Below are 20,525 nucleotides of genomic sequence, written 5' to 3' on the forward strand. Positions count from 1 at the left end.
TTGACCTTTTCCTTCTAGATAGAGTGTTTCCCATTTGGCAGGATGGTGGCCTTTGAGTAGCAAAGTCATCAAGATTCTTTTACCATTTAAAAAAAAAAAAATCTACACAGAGTTGGCTGAGTTGATACGCAGCTGCATAACTGTGGTTTGCAAGTACTCACAAGGGATCTCCTTGGCTTTAGAAGAGAAAATCTCAGAAGACCTCCTCGTGGCTGACCGTGTTTGAACTGCTCCCAGCTTTGACTACTAACCAGCATGTTCAGGCGCCGGCTCGACTTACCAGCTGAGCAGGCAATATCCAGGCAGCACCAGTGAAGCCAGAGCTCTTTGGGAGCTATTACAATTCACACTGAAAACAGAAATTGGTCATATTATCAGTCTAGTCATAATGCTTTAGATTTCAGACACATACTATATCAGAAAAATCACAGCATTTACCCTTTCAGATCCCTTGTCCTGTGGTGCCTGTCAGGACATCTGCATGTTCTGCTGTCAAAAGGATGTGATATTTTACTGTAACTGTGTGAAATTGAATACTAATTTTTAAGTAATGGAGTAGTACACAGCCCAAGTGTTCAGTTATAGGATTTGTTTGTTGTTGTTCTTCATAGTTAATTTTTCTAGTACAAGCAAGCTGTAATACCTGAAACCGTATTGTAAGCAATAGAGATGTTGGAATTTACTTAAATAACATGAAACAACATTTCAGTTTTTCCTTTTAAGATTAAATATTTGTGGTGCCATTTATTCCATCAGTTCCCCGTTCTCTCCTTGAGCTAAGGAGAGAACACTGGTTAGAAGTGTGCACACAGAGGGGCTGTGGCTGGTGTTCTTACACAAGCACTAAGGGTTATCACAGGTATATCTAACTTGACTTGCAGTTCCTGAACTGTCAGTTAAATCTAAATGGGGTCCACCTGCTTTCTGAACTACAGTAACTGCTTAGAATAAGGGGAGAACAAGGATTGTATCATCAGCTTTTGGCCAAGTATCCAAAGTGGGTTTGTGTCTTTATACATAAATCTTCTCAAGTTCAGTCATCACCAGTTAGATTTGAATTTGTTTGTAACTTAAAATTTGAGTTAATTGTAAATCATCCAAACAACCCAATGTAATTACTCTTTGTCAGAATAAATCACCATAGGTGACTTCTACACATGTAAAAATACCATGATCTGACTAAAATAAAATCCTAGGAGTTGGGCAGGTAATGTTCTGAATTGTTACATTCCCTCCTGAGTTGATCCTAACCTTTCTTCAGCCTGCAGCCTGCTGCAGCAGTTAGCAGGTTTGGGAATTGAGCATCCTCCTGTGCCAGGGCCTGTTGGGAGCTCATTTCTTTCTAGTCCTTGGTACACAAGGGGTTCTGAAACTGGGACATGGCAGGTGTGCAGGGGAATAATGGGACAGCTCATAAAACATGAGACTGTTCCAGTTCCCATTGCCCACTCATCCCCATTTTTCACCCACTTTTCCTTCCCTTTTTTCCTCTTCTCTCCCAAGTCATTCTGCAGGTCTGGTCTGTCTTGTGTTCTGTTTCCAAACACAAGTTAAAAGAGTGCCCTCCTACATTTTGTGTCCATTCCTGTCTGGGGTTTTAGTGCATGGGAATCAGGCCCTCACTTACTGTATCCATCCTTTCTTCTGTTTACTCTTATATTTCTTGCACATTTTTTTGGTTAAGTTTTTGGTTTATCCAGATGTATTTACCATATCTTAAGCAAGGCATCAAGGAGCTAATCTTTTTCTTGTAGCCGTTGTCACTGGCTTCTTCCTTGTTCTGAGTGTACTTTACTATTAATAGCCAAAGCATTCCTTAATATGGAGATTTAAATTGAACAAGCTAAATGCAGAACTGCTGAGTCCCCATGGTGCAAATTGTGAGCCAGCACATGATAACATCATATTTTTACATTTTTGATAATAATTTAGGATGCAATATGATTTCACCAGATTTAAGCACTATCACTCTTAATATCTCATTAGGTAGTGTTTTGTATGATGCTCATTCTTTCCACATTACTTTAAAGCCAGGTACAGAGGAGCTGTTTTATTGAGGTTAAGGTATTTGCTGTTATTAGGTATTACTATTTGGTTAGTGCTCATATCTAAATCAGAACACCCGTTGTGCTAAGCACTGTGCAAACATCTTTGAAGAGACAGTCTCTGCTCCGAAGAGTGGAGCAGATTTATACTTTAGTTCTTTCACCTTACTACTTAATGCTGCCTTTTTTGCACTTCAGTTACACTTATCTAATGGATATCTATGCCACTTGTGCTTCTCTGTAGTAATAGCAGTGATAATTAGATAGCCAATTTTTATCTAGATCAAATGCAAGTTCCCAAAGAATTAAAAAGAATCATTCCAGTGTATCATCCAATTGGACAAAAATACTGAAAGATTCCAGTGTCCAATGAGACACTGCTGGGTGGTCCTGTTTAAAAAAGGAATGCTTCTTGTATTTTAAAGATTTGTTTAGAATTGGGAATTAATGACTTTATATAGAAATAATTATATAATTAACTTGCCTGCACATATGTTAGGATTGAGATTGCTATGTTTTCAGTTCTACATGTGTGGAAGATTATTATTTAAGTTTCTGAGCTGATGTTGCCTGTCAGAACACTGGAAGGAGCTCTTCTGACCCCTGTAAGGTGCATCTGATGAAATAAGCCCATTGGAAATGCTTTTTCCATTGCCTAAGATAGATGAAAATACTCTGTGAACTCAAAGAGACCATTGGTTAGATCCACTGTAGTTTCTCATCTTTAATAAAAGAGGTCTTTAGTAAAGACCCTATGACTTCTAGTCATAGACTGTCTGGAACACAGCAGTATCAGTTGCAAGAGATTACAACTGTCTTTTTTAATTGCCCTGTTGTCACCTCTCATTAGTAAGGTGCCTGTACTTCTATCTACTCTTTCTTCCTCACCTTAATCCACAGGGGTCCAGGTTGTGGGTTTTGCTGGTTGTTTTTCTTAATCAGTATCTGTGTGCAGAAACTTGTTAGTCAGGAACCTGTCTGATAGAAGGTTGTCATTTGTTTCATCATGATACATATAGTAATGTTTGCTGTAAATCATGTAACATTCTTCCAGTTTTTGCTTGTGAAGTCTTTATACCTCTTTTAATGCATCCCTTTTATCTTACAAAGCTGTTCATTTTGGCTTATCCATGTTGTGTTCTACTATCCTTTTTTGATTCCTAGATTTTTACAGGATGAAATACATTTTTGCTTTACAAGGCTTCCTCAAATGTACCTTCTCTATTAGTTTATTCCAGTCTGTAATAGCAGGGGCTTAGTCTGTACTCCATGAAGGCTTTGAGATACTGCCTTTTATAAATACTGCAGTGAACTAGACTATTTCACTTTAAAGCTTTGATTGCTTGATCGCAGGTTTCAGCTTTGAACCCTCTTTTCTCTATTTAATGATCTGGCTCAGGTTGCTGGACTGGTGCTGCAGTCATTGCTCCAGGTGTCAAACTGGCTGCAGTCGAGCACATTCCCAGCACATGCATGTGCATGGAAGTCCACTTAAAAAGGAAGATTTTTAGCCTTTGCCACTTTGTTGTTGTTTGTTCTGTAGCGTTCAGTAGCGCATTTACTTGGGCAAGAATTTGCAATGAGTTTTTAGAATCCCTGTTCCGTTTTCTGCTACATGAATTTGTTTAGCAGATCTTTTTCAGACTGCCTTGCAGGAACTCCTCCTGTCAGATTAGCATGGTCTAGTGGTCTGCATCCAGGCTAGGAAAAGAGCCTTTAATCCCACATCTGATGCTGAGTGTATTGATCCTCTCCTCTTCAGGATGCTATGGATGACTGTGAATGTATGTCCTTAATGACTGGCATTATCCTGCTCCAGAGCAGTTCCTCTATCCTTTCAAGACCCTGGTCTGTAAATGTGAAAATCCTGTTTCTAAGTTGATGTCCAAACCCGTTCCCTCCTTCCTGGTCTTTTTATCATCATTTACTCTGAAAAGTTCCTCAGGGAGTGGGGATAGTCTTGGCAGCAAAAATGTGTCAGAAGGGACAGGAACTGTCACATAGACCTACCAGTCAGTAGCCTCAGTGTCCCTCACCCTGGCAGCAACTAGATGCATTTTCACTGTAACTTTAGACAATAACTAGTCTCTCCGGCATTCTAACCTGAGTGTTTTCCCGAAAGGATTAGTTCACTACCTTAGATTCCCTCTTTGTGAAGCTAGGATGATGTTCTCTTCACAGGATTAGGTGAGGATTAGCTAGTGTTTATCAGCGGCTTGCAGATAAAAGAAGTGCTTTGTTTACATGTATATCTTTTAGACTGCACGGTCTTGATCACTTGGCAGTGCTCAAGTCTGCATTTGAAAAACATCTGATTTAGGATAATGTTACAATATAATTGTTACAGACAGTTACTAAGGTGTGTGTATTCTTAGAAGTGAATCGTGCCTCTAAAAGTGAAGCATTTTGCAATTTGGAAATATTGTGTCCTATTCTCCTTTTTTAATTATTATTGCTATCTTTAAGATGTTTTGTATTAGTGTTGACACATAGGATTTTTGTGGTCATTCTGGAAATGTCAACAATATTTCTGGCCTAATGACTGTAAGTACTGTATAAATTTATTCTCTGAGGGAAACACAATGCCATCCTTCAAGAGTTATCTTGTGAGACAGGCAGACAATGTCTGCTGTTACCTTTCCACACCAAATATCCCTGGTTCATGAATTACAGTAGCTGTAACCTGAAATTCACAGTGTTTTTCTACATCTTCTGTAATTTCTGAAAATAAAGGTTTTGCAGCAGCTGGAATCAGCTAACAGTCTTGTGGAAAATACATCTTGTTCTTCCCTAGCGATCTTGGCTCTGTGGGGCTTTCTTAGTAACATGAACAGATATGACTCAGAAGACAGAGGGAGAACAACTATGTTGTGTAGGAAGTTAAAAAACGGGCTTTTTTACCATTTTCTTTTGGCCAACGCCACAGTCAAGCTGCACTGCCTGCCTTTTTTTTTTTCCTTTTTCTTCTTGACAGCAAATAAAACTGGAGCTGGTATCCTGAATTGATCTTAACAATCAATATGAAATCCAGGAGAGAACAAATGAGATATTCTCAATGGCATGTGAAATTTTGAAATGCTGTGGTTTCTAGTTTTCATAGCGCCAAAGTGCAGGTTGCTAATGCAGATTCTTTTATATTGCAATAGACAAGACTAGATGGGGTATTGCATAAAGATACAATTTGAATTGGGCCAAATTTGGACAGTTTGGTTTTTGGGGGGCTTTCTTACTTGGAGAGACTCTAATCAGGAGGAAAATATAGTAGAAACTTGTTCTCAGAGTAAAATACAGGACCAAAAGTAGGAGGAGGAGGTCAGGGTACATGATAAAATCCCACCTTCTTGGATCCCAGGTAATTTACTCATTCTCCCTTTTCATTAAACACATAGCACCCTCAGGTCTGATCCTTGTTCCCTTTGTCCCTGTTCCCTGGGTTTCTGTTGCTCTTGAGGGTTCTCCTCATCTCTTCCTCCACCCTCATGTTTTCAAAATTACCACAGTCTATTCCCCTTAGAGAAAATTTCCTAACTGAAAACTTGTTCTTTATTTCAAGCCCTTCAAGTAACCAGTTCCTTCCAGAAAACATTCCTGTGTTAATATCCCTGGGAAATTTTTGCCCATGCCGTCTTGTTTTTGAACTTTTATTGCACTTCTTTCAAGTTGTGGAAGGAGCCAGTTCTTATGTGTTTGTGAAAGGCCATTTATATAGTCCCCAGATAGTAAGTAGCCAGGCACAGTCTGTATGCAATAAATGCATCTCTGTAACCTTTCAGAAATCTTATCTTTAACATATTATCTAATCTCTAGTTTCTCTTGGTTTTGACAGTCCCAGACTTACATAAAAGTACTTACCAATGTATAAAGGCGGAGTTATGTTTTGTAACATACTTAAAATGGTGTATTAAAAAAAGAAAAGATCATCTTTGTAGAGGTTGTATAAATATAATATAAGAGATTGAGCCTCCCTACCACACTAAAATTGTAAATAGTATTTTCCACCAGCTTCAGTAGAAACAGGAGCTAATCCAAAATGGTTCTGACCAAGAACAGAGAATTTTATTTTTCAACTGCTTGGATAGCATCTTACTGTGTGATATTACTGTAATATTTGATATTCTGATGTCCATTTTGATTCTTCTTATCCAGATGTTCTGGGAACGTGAAAGAAATAGATGTAGTTGCTATTTAGATAGGATGTTTGCTCTAGTGCTTTTCTATAAACTGCTGCTTTTCTACAGGCAGTGAAACAGAATCCCTGCCCCCGTGAAACACTCTGCAGAGTTAACGCCTTGAAGTCTTGGGAAATCCTCTTGAGTCCCTTGCTGCCCTCCCTCTTCCTTTCTCTTCTCCTTGGTACATGATCCCTTCAGGTTTAGCTTCTGAAAGTGAAGTTCTTACCCTTCATAATGTTTTGTGGGTATTGCAGTCTTGGATAAACGGTAGGCTCTGTTGGTCATGTAGGGTTGTATTATAGTCATTTCCCCAAAAAAATGCCCCGAGGAGTTGCATACAACTCATTTGAAATGGTTTCCTGTTTGTGTTTGCTACTAATGCTGTGGGGTTGTTTAAGCATCCAAATTTATTTAATTTTTTTTAGGTTTTGAATCATCCTTTGGCACTGCTCTGACAGATTTGCTGTAGAAAATTGGTGCTAAAATCTGGTTCCGTGTGTCATTAGGACTGTATTACTTCCTCTGTCGTCCCAGTCCTCCGCCTGATCTATTCACAGGAGGCTGGGAAGACTCATGCTGCAGTTCGGCGCAAGATCGGGAAACTGTTCCAGCGTGTGGCATCCACGCTGTGCTGTCTGTCTGGCGTTCTCACCCGCCCACCGCTCCCCCGGCTGCCGCGCCCGGGCCCATTCGCCTTTTCAGTGGCTGAGATAAGATGTCAATGAGAGGGGCGGGAGGGTTAGCAAAGCTGCCCGAGGAATTGATTCTTGTCTGCCTCTCCGAGCAGTCTGTCTGCGCAGCAGCACATGATACGGTTTTGCACAATACCCCACTAATGCCCTAGTCAGCAGCTTCCAAGGGAAGAACAGTACTGGAAAAAAAAAAAAAAAAGAAAAAGAATAATAGCAGTCCTCTGCGAGCCGCAGTGAGTGCATGTACTAGAGCTAAATTTGGAAAGCTAAAGCTTATTTCATGCAAGATTATTAGAATTATTTGGGTTTCCAAAGGCACGCTCACACACATGTACGTGTCGCTGGCCAGCTTTTCCACGTGACTCGGCTAGATCCAAATGCAGTTATTTATAGATGGCAAGAGCAGTGATGGCATTATCTTGTAGTGCTCCAGTCCTGAAATTATAACACTTGTGTGCAGGGAGAGGAGGCCAGATGCCCTCTGTGAGAATTTTGTCAGGCTGCTCTTCTGCAAATGTCCTTAAGATGAGGTAGTCACAAACAACCCTTTCCCTCTTCCCCAATTCTTTTTTATTTTCAGACAGAGAAAAGAAAGGTATTGAAAAATCAGTCTGGGCTGTGATTACTACTGGCTTCTTCCCTAGGTGCTTGTAAAAAGCAATTAGCCATGTTCATTTTTATACCTCCCCCCTATTCCATAGATAACCTATTTCTACCTATGTAAAATGATAAACATTCCCCTGAAGACAAGGAAACAGCGATTTCTAATCTGTCTGAAACTAATGTTCGTAGTTAGGTTTTTAAATAGAAGTCTCTTGTTCCAAACCTCGGGGTGTGTGTGTGTGTGCTTGTAGCTCAGCTGATTGCACTGAGGCGTGTACATGTGCACTGGAGCCCTGTCTTCGGGTACCGCCTGTGCAGAGGAACAGCTGCCTGACTTGCACCTCTGCAGAGTGCCACAGCCTTGGTGCTGGGGCAAGACTCTGAGCTGCAGCAAGGATTTCATCCAGCTGAGGGAAAAACAAAAAACCAAATGCCTGTCTGGGGGGAAAAACAAACAAACAAAACAAAAATGAAAAACAAACCAAAACAAAAACAAAACCCAACCAAACAAAAAAAAAATTAAAAAGGAGAAAAAGGAGAAGAAAAAACCTGGTCAGGTTTACAGAGTAGTCAAACAAAGAAATGCTTCAGCATAGCTGGGAGCATGCAAGCTACATCAGGGCATGGGCACAGACAGCAGAAGATAGGGCTACCTGAAGGCAGTACTGCTGCCAAACACTTGGTATCATGAAACTACAGCTAAAATAATCTGAAGATCAGGGTAGAGTTATTTAGATGTTTCTTAGTTTACAGCAACTTCAGTTTTCTATGTGGCCCTAATTGTAACAGAGCATAGATGATTTGCTGGTTTTACTTTGTTGGTAATAAATAAAATAAACATGGTGCGTGTGGACTGTTAAATGGTATTGGAATGCCTTAACAGGAGCATCTGCGGCTCACGAATCCTGCTCCTTTAATACAACGGTGTTTGAGGTGGGAAACGTCCATTATTTCGATGGACACAGCGAGAAAAAGTGGAACTTTCAGGATACAGAAGCCTTTCTCTTGCTCAGATTAGTTACCAAGTTCCCAGTGCAGCGTGGGAACAATTATTTGGCATTTGACTTTGGGATATTAATTGAATGTTAATTAATTAGCGCAGTTCTCAAGAAAAGGTGATTGGTATCAGAGGAGCAGAGCAGGTTGATAGTAAAGGAAGATGACAAGGTTTGTGCAGTTGGTGGGACACAAAGGGGAAAAAGAGAAGTAATGACTCTTTTAAAAAACTAACTCATTAATTGGGCAGTGAGATGGGAAACATCACTGCCTTGAAACTGCAGTGTGTGCTCACATCTGTCTGCCCTGTATTGTTTGAACAGAAATCAGAAAAGTAAAAACTGCTGTAGGCTGAGTTTTTCTTTCCTGATGTCTTTAACTGTTTTCATGTTCAGCACGTAGGGATTATTTTACATAGTTCTAATCTTTCTTTCAGAATGAGGAACGAGATGGAATGATAGGGTTAGAGTGCTTTCAGCTTAGTTCTGTTCAAGTACAAGGTTTTTACAGAATGAAAAATGGTCCTGCAACTCCCAGCTTTGAAAACTAACACTTCTTTCCTTCAGCAGTTATAAAGAAGTTGGCAAAGTTTGTATTACACTAATCATAAAAAAAATTTAAAAAATTGAGGACACCTGATAAAACATTATTTTCCTATAAAAATAGAAAATAATGTAAAATTAAAGGAAAGAGCAAGAATGCAAAACCAAGAAGGAAAAGATCCTAAAATAGCTTTTAGTCCTTCTGAGTTCTGGCTGTGCAATGTTAACTTTGGAAACACGTTTCTGCTATAAATTTTGGTTGTGTGGTTTTTGTAATTTTTTGTTCCCTCCTTGAAAGCCTCTCCAGATGTTTTACAGTTGTTGTTTGAAAATGTTCTGTGGCAGGCACAGAGACTGCGGGCACAGAGCAGTAACCCCTTGATGTGGTGGTTGTGGTTTTTCCTTGCAAAGAGAGAAAGGTGTATGATCCTCTCTGTTCTGGGACTCGTTCTGTCACAAATGGAGTGACCTTCAGCACATCACCTGCTCTCAGTTCCTTTCATCTTTAAAACTCAGCCGGCAAGCTGTGTAGCTGGATGGCCACTTCAGGAGTCTCTGCAGGAGCTCCCCACACTGTGGCTGAGATGTCTTTTTGGAATAATTATGAATACAAGCCAGATTTAAATACTTTTCCAATGCAGACTGTTTGAAATTCCTCTGTTCGCAATCACAGCTTTTGTTTGATTGCAGAAAACTTCAAGAAATCATCTACGCCATGCCCCTTGACTGAAGAATCGGTTCTTCCTGGATCTTATCTAACCTTTCCTCAACTTACCCTCTAGGGTATTAAGAAGCATTAGGATGGTCCTAATATCTAACCTGTAGGGTTTTTATCTCTTTATGTATTGGTGTTTCTGCTGTGGGTGTGGTTAACACTTTGTTACTCAGTAAATCAGAATACTGCTGTCAGTCTTTCCTCTTCTAAAAACAAAGGCTCAGTCTAGACCCACCAAAATCCCTAATCCACGCAGTCTTTTCTTGCAGGTTATATTTATAGCTTTTTTTTCTAATCATTCTGATGACTTTTCTCCCCCTTTTATGGTTCTACATTGTGGTGGGGTAGAAAGAAAGGAGAACTCTGCATCTTTCAGGCTTGGGCTTCCACTCCGTGCTGCTGAGGAGGCTGGTTGAGCGGGCTTTGGCAGCACAGCACAGCTCCACTTCTGAGCTGTCCTGCCTTCAGAGATGGTTCTCAGGCTGTTGTGGGGAGGATGTGCTGTGTCGTACTTTGTACTTGTCCCTGTTGGATGTTTTTTCAGACCATTTCTCCAGCTTTTCAAGATGATTTCAGTAACAAATTTCTCCAGTGAACTGATGCTTCTTTCCAGCTTGAGCCATCTGTAAATTGACCCATAACATGTTCTAGCCCTTTATCCATCTGCATCATGAATATCTGTAAATGAATCATTCAGTAGTTTCAGACCCAGAGCAAACTCCTGCAAAAACCCATCTGATAAAGCTTGTTTCTCTTAGAGATGTTGGTTTAATAGTTTGGTAAGTTTAAGTTTCCAGCCATTTTGTGTTGTAATCAGGTAGAACTTATTTCCCTTGTTTATTTGTAAGAATGTCAAATAAAGCAGCTCTAAAGCCTCCCTAAAATCAAACTAATCTATTCTCAAGGTCTGTTGGCTGCTAATGTAAAGAAAGTACAGAAGTGTGGCATGATTTGTTCCTAACAAATCTACTTTGGTTGTTAGTAATTTCTTACTTTCCTCTTGGTCTTTTTGAATAAATTGAGTCATTTTTCCATGGTAGGACCTCCAGTTGTACATTTATTCCTTTCTTTTTTGAATGACAGACACTAGATTTTCCCTTTTCCAGACTTATATTGTCATACTGATTGTGCTTTCCTTCCCTGTGTTGAAGCTCTTGTTAAACTCATCTGTTGGGTTTCTTCCTAGCACTTTGGATGTTAGTGGTGGTGTTTTCAGGATTTGTTTTCAGTAGTAATTGGAGGGCTAAGGATGGATTAAGTGAAACCTAGCCTCTCACCTATAGGTCCTGGTTTGACTGTAGCCAAAGATGGGTTCAAGTGTGGCAGTTCCATTTTTCAGATGCCTGTCATTTGTGAAATCTGTTGATGACTAGAACTGGCATTACAAAATAAAAGCGTACAACCGTAATGAAAGACGCTGTTGTTTGAAATCTAAGCAGTGAAACCAATAATTGGATGAGTAGAAAAACAGGCAGTCTAATGCTATTGGAGTGCACTTCCTTTAGAAAACCTTATTCAAGATTGACTTGCTGGTGGCCTTTCACCAGCTCTGTCTTCTCTTTATATAATGGACCATGGTTTTAGATGTAGCAGCTTGGGTAGAGTGTAACCCTAACTGAGATGCTTACGTATTTTATCTGGATCTGTGCAGAGTGTTTTGTGCTTGCCAAATTGAGCCATTGTTTCTGTGTTTTGTAATGTATCACTTCAAAGTTAATGTAGTGAATCTGGTAAGATGCTCTGCCAAGTTTTGGTAAGTGTAGAAGGAAAATAGGGAATCCCAGTTCCGCTGAAGTCATGGGGTAAGGACAGCAATATTCAAATCTGTGTCTTCAGCATGTAGCTGGCAAAAGCTTTTGGGGAAACCTATATATATGTGCCCTGAGAGATATTTGTGAAGAGCTGAAAATATGCCAAGGCAAACTGAACCCATATTCAAGATGAGACTTGGTACATGGTGTCACTCCTGCACAGCAGTCTTGAAAGCACATGCTAGATAACTCTCAGGTTTGCAGAAAGGGTTTTATTGAATAAAAACCTTTGTTAACTAATATGATATAACATTCAAGCATTCCCTATGTTAGCTATTTTCCTACAAACCTGTTTGTTTTTTTGGTTTTTTAATGATAATACGTAATTGCATGATAGATCCTACTGGGGCAAAGCTGGAGATTTCTGCAGGACACAGTTGTAGATATAGTAATGAAGGAGGCATTAAAGGACATAACTTGGATATTAGGGATAGAAATGTGTATTATACCCTGTTTCACAATGTTGAACCATGGCTGTTGACTTTGTGTTCCTGTTGTGATTAGCAGGGCAGTTCATGCCTCCCAAAGCTGGGTTTGAGCCAGCTGTCACCTTGGCTCTGCTGGGGAATTCAGTTCCATGCAGTTTGCTGTGTGGTTGCTGGGACTAACACTTTTTAAATCTCTGTGAGTTTGGAGGTGGTACTTCTCACTACTCTACTAGCGGAGCAGGTTTGTGTTGGTACTTTTCGGATAAAATCAGTCCATTTAATCCAGCTTCTTTAGTTGGACTGTTTCAGCTAATGTCACTGATTTTACCTGATGGAGAACAGCAACTACAGTCCTCAGCTGCTACAAAAAAACAGCCAGCTGGGGTGTAAACCTCCCAGGATGAAGTGGAAGCAAACACCTGGGAATAAGCATTGGCTCTGCTGTGGGCCCCTGTGTGCAAAGAGGGCAAGTGCTGGCAGCCAGAGAGGGAGGAGTGGACTCCCTGGAAACTGCTGGGAGTCCGTGTTGAACAGCCAGACTGGTAAGAAATTAATACTTCTGCTTTGTAATTGGCTTTGTGTGTACTCCTTTTGCGCTCTCAGCACTGAGGCAGACACTGAGCAGAAGCTTGTGTAATGACAGGGGTGGGGCTCAGCAGTTGCAAGGTTAGGGCATGCAGCGGTACCTCGAGAGGACTGAAGAGGAGGGACAAACACATGGACTCTGAATCTCTTCTAATGGATAGTTACATCCTGTTTCCTTTGTGGGTTTGCTTTCCTGCCCTGACCCACAGGTTAGCTAGCCATTGCAAGGCTCTGCTGGAGTGTGTGAGGAAGAGAGCTGCAGGAAAATCAATCCCCAGAATAGTTTGGGGTGACTGGTTTCTCTATCTTTCTCCATTTCCTAGCTCTTTAAAAGCAATATGGATTTTAAAACACAAGGAAAACATCCAATTTTCAGTTTCACAAAATTGTAAGCAGAGATTCCATCCTTTTAATGCTACTGATATTGTTTTTTCTAATACTGAGCATTAGGTAGTTAACATTTTCAACTTATTTTTGCAAACATGATAAAGTCTCCATTTTTCTGTGTAAAAAGAATAACTCTTCTAAATAACCAAGACAATAGTTATTTCCTCTTCTCTCCTTCACTTCTCATTGCTCTGCTCCTTCCCTCCCCACCAAATTACCTCACTGGATGTTTTATGAAAACTGTATTTAGATTGCATTCTGTACAGAAGAGAGTAGCTCTGTATTCTACTTATCTAGAATTCTCCATGTAAAAAATATGATTTTGTTTCTAAAAGCAATATAAAATTAATGGATATGATTGATGAAAAATGATGTATTTTCTTACTTATGCTGTAAATATCTTTTCAGCCAAATGCATTTCCTTATGAGGCATGAAACCAAACTAGCGAGATGGTGCTGAACAGATAGTTCTCCAAATCAAACTCCTCCTTTTTTCCTAATGTTTTCATTGCAGCGAATAAGAAATACGGGTCTGCCAGTCTGCCTATTGAACTATCTACTGCAGCTTAACTGCAGCAAGGAAGCTGTAATCCTATTGTGCTCTTCCAGCAGTCTCCCGGGAAGCAGAAGGCATTGAAATTACTGAGCTGTTGTCCTATCCCCTCCTCACCTGTCTTTGTGGCTGTAAATATAGTGTCTGCCTGTAAATAACAGTTTGCTGCACCTTTAAGCATGTTCCCTAACAAGAGGCAGCGATTTACTGAGGTGATAAGCTGTAACTAATACTAGGGTATCATAATAGGTAAATAGATTAGCACTATGCTTCTCTGTATTTTGCTTTCTAGGGAGCCGAGTGGCTCATGCACTCTGAGGTGCTTACTGTGGCACTTTGCACCGTGCCGAGTGAAACCAGTCAGTTATGGGATTGCAGCTCTCAGAGCTGGTGTGGATGCAGCTAATGAAATACCTTAGTGAATCTGTGGGGTAGCATTGATTACGTACTCTGTTTTCTTTCCACTTTCTGGTCCCTGGCCAAAAAATGGCTGTAAGGGGCTGTACCAGCGTTCAGTGCCATGGCTATAAAATGTCCTTTGAGCTGCATTGTCAGCATCCATCATGTAGTATTTGCAGGTATGCCAGCATCATTTGTTGTCGAGAAGTAGTGAGTGGTGTGGGCAGCCTGGGCGTGACCCATGGCTTCCCCCAGCTCAAGCTCCTTGGTTTTCCTAATGGAAAGGCCCAGCATTTACAAAGTAGTTGTGATGCTACTGCTGGGTGATGGGCACTCATGGTTATGAGGGCTGAGAAGGTGCCACAGAGTGGGCATGAGAGGCCTTTGTTTCTGTACTGCCTGGCAGGTTCTCAGCACAAAAGGGCCCTTGCAGGAAAGGAACAGTACCAGGGGATGTGGCCGGTCCTAATAATTGTGTCGCAAATCTTGTGATATTTGGCATGTTCTTAAAGACTTGGCTCCTAGAGACAGGGGATTAAATAACAATTGCTTCCTTTCTCTTTCAAGCAAGACTTAGCTCTGTGGTTGCAGAGAAATGCTTGAAATGTGACTCAGGCTGAAGGGAAAAAAAAAAATCTTTGCCTTCCAGCCTCCTTTCTCCTCCTTGTCCCCAGGATCCCAGTGTGGATACATTGCGATGTCTTATGATTTTTTCAATGAAAGCATTTAAAACTATTGGAGGCATCCAGGACATAAAACGTGGCCAACTCTGGGTGTGTGGGAGTATTTATGAGTATTTTTAAAGGAGGTCAGTCACATTGTGTGCTGAGACACGCTCTTGCCATGTCCGGTCCTCTTCAGAGAATGGAGAAACAAAAATGGGACTGAATAGCAGCAAGCTGAATATCTCTAAACAGATTTTTTTTGTCTTGCTTCCTTAGGGAAACCCCCTGGTCTGGTTGTAATTGGAATTTCTCTTATTTTTAAGTCAGTGTTTCTCCTTTTCACAAATGTGAAAGCCGAGGCTGCTCATTTCTATGTTGGTTTCTTAACGCAGTCGTCGTTAGCAAATCAGTATTGATTTATTCCTATGAAAATAGATCAGTGCTAAAAGTAAAATGCAATCCCATTAAGAATGATACAGGTTTTGCAAATGGAGAAAAGTAGGTCAAATATTGCACCAATCATCCCAGAGTGCATCCCTCTAAGCCAAATAAATGTGTGAATACACTTAAACTGTCAGTACGTCATTTGATTGCCATTATTATGCATCTTTTGGCATGAACTGGCAGAACCCTCTGTGACTGAACAGGGGTTGAAAATGAGAATTTTGGTGTATTACCCAGGTTGCATTTTACACCTGGGCTGCATAAAGGGCTGCATAGGGAGGGGGGGGGACATGTGTACATTTAAAGATTCATCCTTTACCTTCATTGCAACAGTTGAGTTCAACTTAAGCAGGAAAGCCACATCATTGTATGCAAGGGACATTGTAGCAATGCAGCAGAGGAACACGATTTAAATCTGATCATTAAACTGCCGCAGCAAGAGGCTGTGAGAGACGGTGTGGATGGTCCATCTGCAAAATCTGTGCTCCTGTTGTACAAGGAGGAGGGGCGGAGGGGGAGAAAAAGCAGCTGCTTGGCTGTGCTATGAGAGGGTGAGACTGACTGTTGGCACCATCTGTAGCTGTCCTTTGTGCTTCCTGCTTTATCTGTTCATTATAGTATGATACTGAATTTCTCGTGCTTTGAGTGTAAATGAGTTGAGATACGCCTAATACTGTCAGCATAAAAAGCAGTAACTAAGTACACTAAAGATGAATAGTGTAATCTGTAAATTCATTTTGAGTTTGTTTCATCTTGCTTGAATAGCCCAGGAAGTGATGTTCTCCAGAAGCCAGCTGTACCAGATGTGTGTTGGCGGGGTATATATTCATCTTACCAAGCAGATAGCAGAGCAGTGGAGGTGGATGAAGCAGGAGAGAAGGGAGGCCACCCCGTATTTTCCAGCAGGGGAGAGCAGACTCCTTTAGAGGGTTCTTGCTTCTGCTGAAGAAAACTGGTAACTCCTAAGGTGGCTACAAACAGCTTTGTTTTCATTCTGTGCACAAGCACCAACGCAGGGAAGAGAGTGATTATTATACATGGTACATGAGTCGAAATGTCCCGGGGGAGGAAAGGTTGAACCTCTCCATAATGAGTGCTGTGATAGGGATGAGTAAATTTGCTAGGATTTTTAGCTGCAGTCTCTTACTTTCTAAAAACATGAGTCCTCTCCAGTTAACTCACAGAATGAAACGGTCCAGTTTATCTTGAGGACCCCTTTGTTCTTTGGCAGTTTACGTTTCACCTTTATAAATGTGCTTGCTGGATGTTGGTAATAATAACAAGTCATTAATATGTTTTCTTATCTCCAGCTCACCAAAGCAATGCTATCTCATTGGCATATTCCTTTTCTGGGAGTTACTCTGCTTTTTTTCCAGGAGGGTTTGGCTTTTGTTTGCAGATTCATGCCCTCAGATCCATTGGGTTGTTGCTTTTTATCTTACTTGTCAAGTGCACATAGGTGTGCAGAAGGAGCAACTCCCTTCTCCCATCATAGGCTCCTCTAAGATGGATGATTTCGTAGTAATTACACTCGGCTGTGAAAGTGCTCAGCATCCACTATTACTCTGCGATGACGGCTGCCTTAAGTGTTCGGCAGAACACTTTGTTCCTGTTTCTCTGAGCTCAAGTGGCTGTGGTGCAAGGGAAGAAACCCTGTGAGGAAGGAATTTGTCTCTCCAGGCGGCTGCAAAAGGGGGAGGGGGGCCTTTGTCACTGGCACATTAGTAATGATATGCCAGGGATAAAAGGTGAGTATAATTTGATCAAATGCTTGTTGACAGATTCCTTGGCTAATAGAGAAGCAGCTTAGACTGACACTCGTTGCTGGAACATTTCACAGAGCTCGGGGGAATGCTTTTTGTAGGCTACATGTGAGGCTGACAATTTCCGAGTGACCATATTTAGTTACATAAAGAAATGGTGTCCCCTTTTTGTCACAGCAAAGCTCTAAAATGCCTCCCTAAACACCACTCTTGACCTTCCACTTGATAAATGCAATAAAATTGCTACCTCTTCTTTGTCCAAATGTGTGATTAATTCACAGGAATGGTCCAGGCTCTAGGTATTTTTCTTGTGTGGCCGTTTAACTTGAGGAAATGAAATTGTTTCTTGTACTGAAAAATCATATTTGTGGGTGTTTTAGTAAAGCAGGTTCCTTTTTCTCCCCTACAAATGTGACTTTACGATTAGTCTTTTTGGAATTTGTTCTAAGTATGTGTGAGCAGTATCTGTGAGTAGCTAGTGGAAAAAGGAGGTGGTGTACCCTGAAATGATAGTTTGCTACTGCTTATATTTATGTTATTTAGTGAAAAGACAACCACTAGAAAATTAAGAAATGAAAATAGAAGCCTCGGTTTTAGAGAGTTCTGCACTCCTCTCTTTTAAACAAGCAAGCTTAAAATTGCATCTAGAGCTCTTCTACGCTAAACCGCTGTGGCAGCTTGGGTTTTGAGTAGTCTTCTGGTTCTCACCTCTTTGTGCAATCTGTTGATTTGTGTTCGGTTCATAACACCTCAGGAAGGCACTTAGTTAAAAATTAAACATGAAGCATTTTCTTGTTCTGAGGGTTTTGTAAAGGATCCTTTAAAGAAGAAAAAACCCCAAGCACTTCCACTTGAGAACATTTCCTTCAACTGCAGGATTTTTCAATTAGTCTGCACTTTGTTCCAAACTCCTCACTGCGTCATCATACCTGGCTGACTATTTACTGGTGCCACTTCTGATGCTGGAATTAAATAGGCAGCTCTGAGACTCAGTCAGGTGTTGCTGGAGGCTTCAGTGGGGTGTCTTGGCTGGGTGCCCTCATGCAAGCCAGGTTTCACCCGCAGTCACTTTCTGGGGCTCTGCTTACTTGCAGAGTAGGTGGTTTCTGCAACAGGACCTGGTCTTCTCTGAATGTGGGTGCTTAAGAGAGAGGCCACATTTTCAGGGATAATGACCCCTTTCATGTCTTCAGAAGGAGTTGCAAGCTTTTCTTCTCTCTAAGAAATCTCTGCATCTTCATAGTTCATAAGCGTGATTTTCCTGTAAGCACGGAATTACCCTCATTGACTACAAGATTAGGCACATAATGGAAATACACATTTAGGGGTTGTGCTGGGTCAAATATAGATTTAAGTGCCTAACTTTGTATCCATGCATCATTCTCCTGTTTATCTATTCAAGGCTGGTAGCTCATAGCAGTTTTGGAAATTAAGTCCTGCATGTGGGTTTCTCTCCAATTAATCTTTTGCAAAAAGATTAAAAGCTAAACAGAAAAGAGATCTTCTTCTTTTCTCCCCTCTATGTTTTTGTTATGTTTCTATTAGTGTGAAATGAATTCTTCTGCATCTTTTTTCAGCAGTCCCATGTCCTTGCGCCTCATCTGTTCTTCATGTCTGTGCTGCTCAGCTCAGACAAGTACTCTTGTGCCTCCTGGGCTGTGCAGAATGTTTGTGACTTGTGTAAAAACTTTATAATGATAGTGTAGGGCGATTACAGACTCAATTTGATAGGATAATTATGTGAGTGGTGGTTCATGGACAAGCTTTTCACTCCTGGGGTTTGTTCGAATCGTGACTCCTGTTTCAGTGGCTCGCACCTGCGCTCGGTTGTGCTGGTCCTTCAGATGTGTGCTCACTGTCATTGTGTTCTGTTTGCACAGCGCTGCTTTCATCCTGGTGTGAGGAGCTGGGACGGCTCTTGCTGCTTCGCCACCAGAAAAGCCGGCAGAACGATCCTCCAGGGAAGCTACCCATGCAACCCCCCATGAACTCTATGAGCTCCATGAAACCCACCCTCTCTCATAGGTGAGTCTGGGCCCAGTCCACAGCAGTCTGTTAATTGAAATGTTTGTTACCATTGACAGAAGTAGCTACGCTGCTTCATGCAGCTGCTCAGCACTACAGACAACAGTGTATCTGTAATTACAAGTACTAAATAAACTCAGGTTTTGTCTTTGCTGTTGCCCAGTGCATAGTGAAGTAACGTGTCCATCTCCAAATTTGGGCTCGGCTCAGGTGGGCTTTCAAACTTCAAGCTGTGCCCTAGAGGTAGACTTCTACATCATGTCTCTCATCAGACGCTTGCCTGATGTTTATTTAAGTACAACTGGCTTTTCTTGATGTTGAAGACATTTCACTGGTGTTCTGTGTTTTAATCATCATTGGAAATATATTGCATACAGAGCAGTTGTACAGTGGGTGTATCCATAGATCAGAGAATGTCCTATACAATCTTATATCAGGTGAGGATCACAAAGCACTTGTATTAATTTAGAGAAAATGTGAACATTAAAGAACACTATAAGAAGCTGAAGATGCAAAGCCTTTGATTGCCAAATAAGGTGGAGGAGCACTGTTTGTATTTCCTGTCTGCGGAGCCTAGGTCAAGGCAAAAGTTGGAGATTAGGTGTAGACAGGGATAAACATTCATTTCATGCTTTATGTTTCTGGCAGGTTTTACCAAGGCTTTTTTTCCCTCAGCATCATGTTAAAGAAATCAGAAATATTTTAAAATGGGTTTAGTGTAGAGTATTTTTTGTCAGTAAAGGATTGTAAGAGTGTGGATGAGCCTAAATTCCTTGTACCTAGATTCCATGGTAGCATAAATAACTTAGGCTTTTGTGTTAGAATGGAGGGCATCTTTGTACCTTTGCATTTGCATATGTGAATTTGTGTGAAAACCGCTTTTGGTTTTGGGTTTGGATTATTTTTCATTATTTTTTTTGCATTTATGGGAAAACCATGCAATCACTATGCCTTTTATTTTAGCTCTTGAGAATAGAGTCCTTTTTTTTTGTAGTATAATTAATATAAAATCACTGACTTTTCAGAGTACCTGGATTGCTTCTTTTTTCAGTTGCTTATGAAATGACCGATTATAAACATACTTAACAAAAACAAACAGAAAACTTGATGTTGTGAGATAATTTTACACTTGGGAGAAACTTGTCAGAAAGCAAAGTGAAATTAGTGGTCAGTCTGCAGAGAAAGTGTGGTTCAGTGTATATGTTCTCTTAGGTGTAGTTTTTAGATGCCTGATTCTCATTCGGCCTCTGTTCCCCTAGAGTCTATAAAGTAAGACTATCTCACAGTGACTGTGTGCTACATTACTAGATAAGATAGACATAATTCACTTCTTTCATGGCAGTTTTTCACTGAAACTGTCACATGTCAAAAAATAAATACCTTTTTCTTCTAAACCTAAATACCAGCATTTCCGGCAATACCAGGTTTCCCAATATTCTGCCTCATAATAGAACATCCTGCCCAGTATCAAGCAGTTCCTGCAAATTTCTCTTGAAATCCTTTACTGGGGAAGTCACTGGGAATAATTTCTAAATTACTACTCGTTACCTATGAGATGCCCCTCTAAAAACAGAATTTGTTTGACCTAATGTCTTATCTACAATAGCTGAGCGGTCTCTTAGGGATTTGGAATACCTGCATCACTGCTTTAGTGAGTGCTGATGTTTTGTCTGTAATTTAGCCATAACCATGACTGCCAA

General features: G+C 40.7%; 1 protein-coding gene across 8 annotated transcripts in view; it reads left to right on the forward strand.

Moving 5' to 3' along the window:
- Positions 1–20,525, forward strand: part of ZMIZ1 (zinc finger MIZ-type containing 1) — a 344,245-nt gene that overhangs the window by 273,582 nt on the left and 50,138 nt on the right. For all 8 annotated transcript variants that reach the window (XM_050335676.1, XM_050335717.1, XM_050335708.1 and 5 more), the window contains one exon: positions 18,681–18,825. In XM_050335676.1, coding sequence (XP_050191633.1) covers positions 18,681–18,825 — 145 coding nt within the window. The remainder of the gene's footprint in view (positions 1–18,680; positions 18,826–20,525) is intronic.

This window comes from Myiozetetes cayanensis, unplaced genomic scaffold (assembly GCF_022539395.1).
Source record: "Myiozetetes cayanensis isolate MyiCay16 unplaced genomic scaffold, myiCay2020 scf10, whole genome shotgun sequence".
In the NCBI taxonomy this organism is placed as follows: Eukaryota; Metazoa; Chordata; class Aves; order Passeriformes; family Tyrannidae; genus Myiozetetes; species Myiozetetes cayanensis.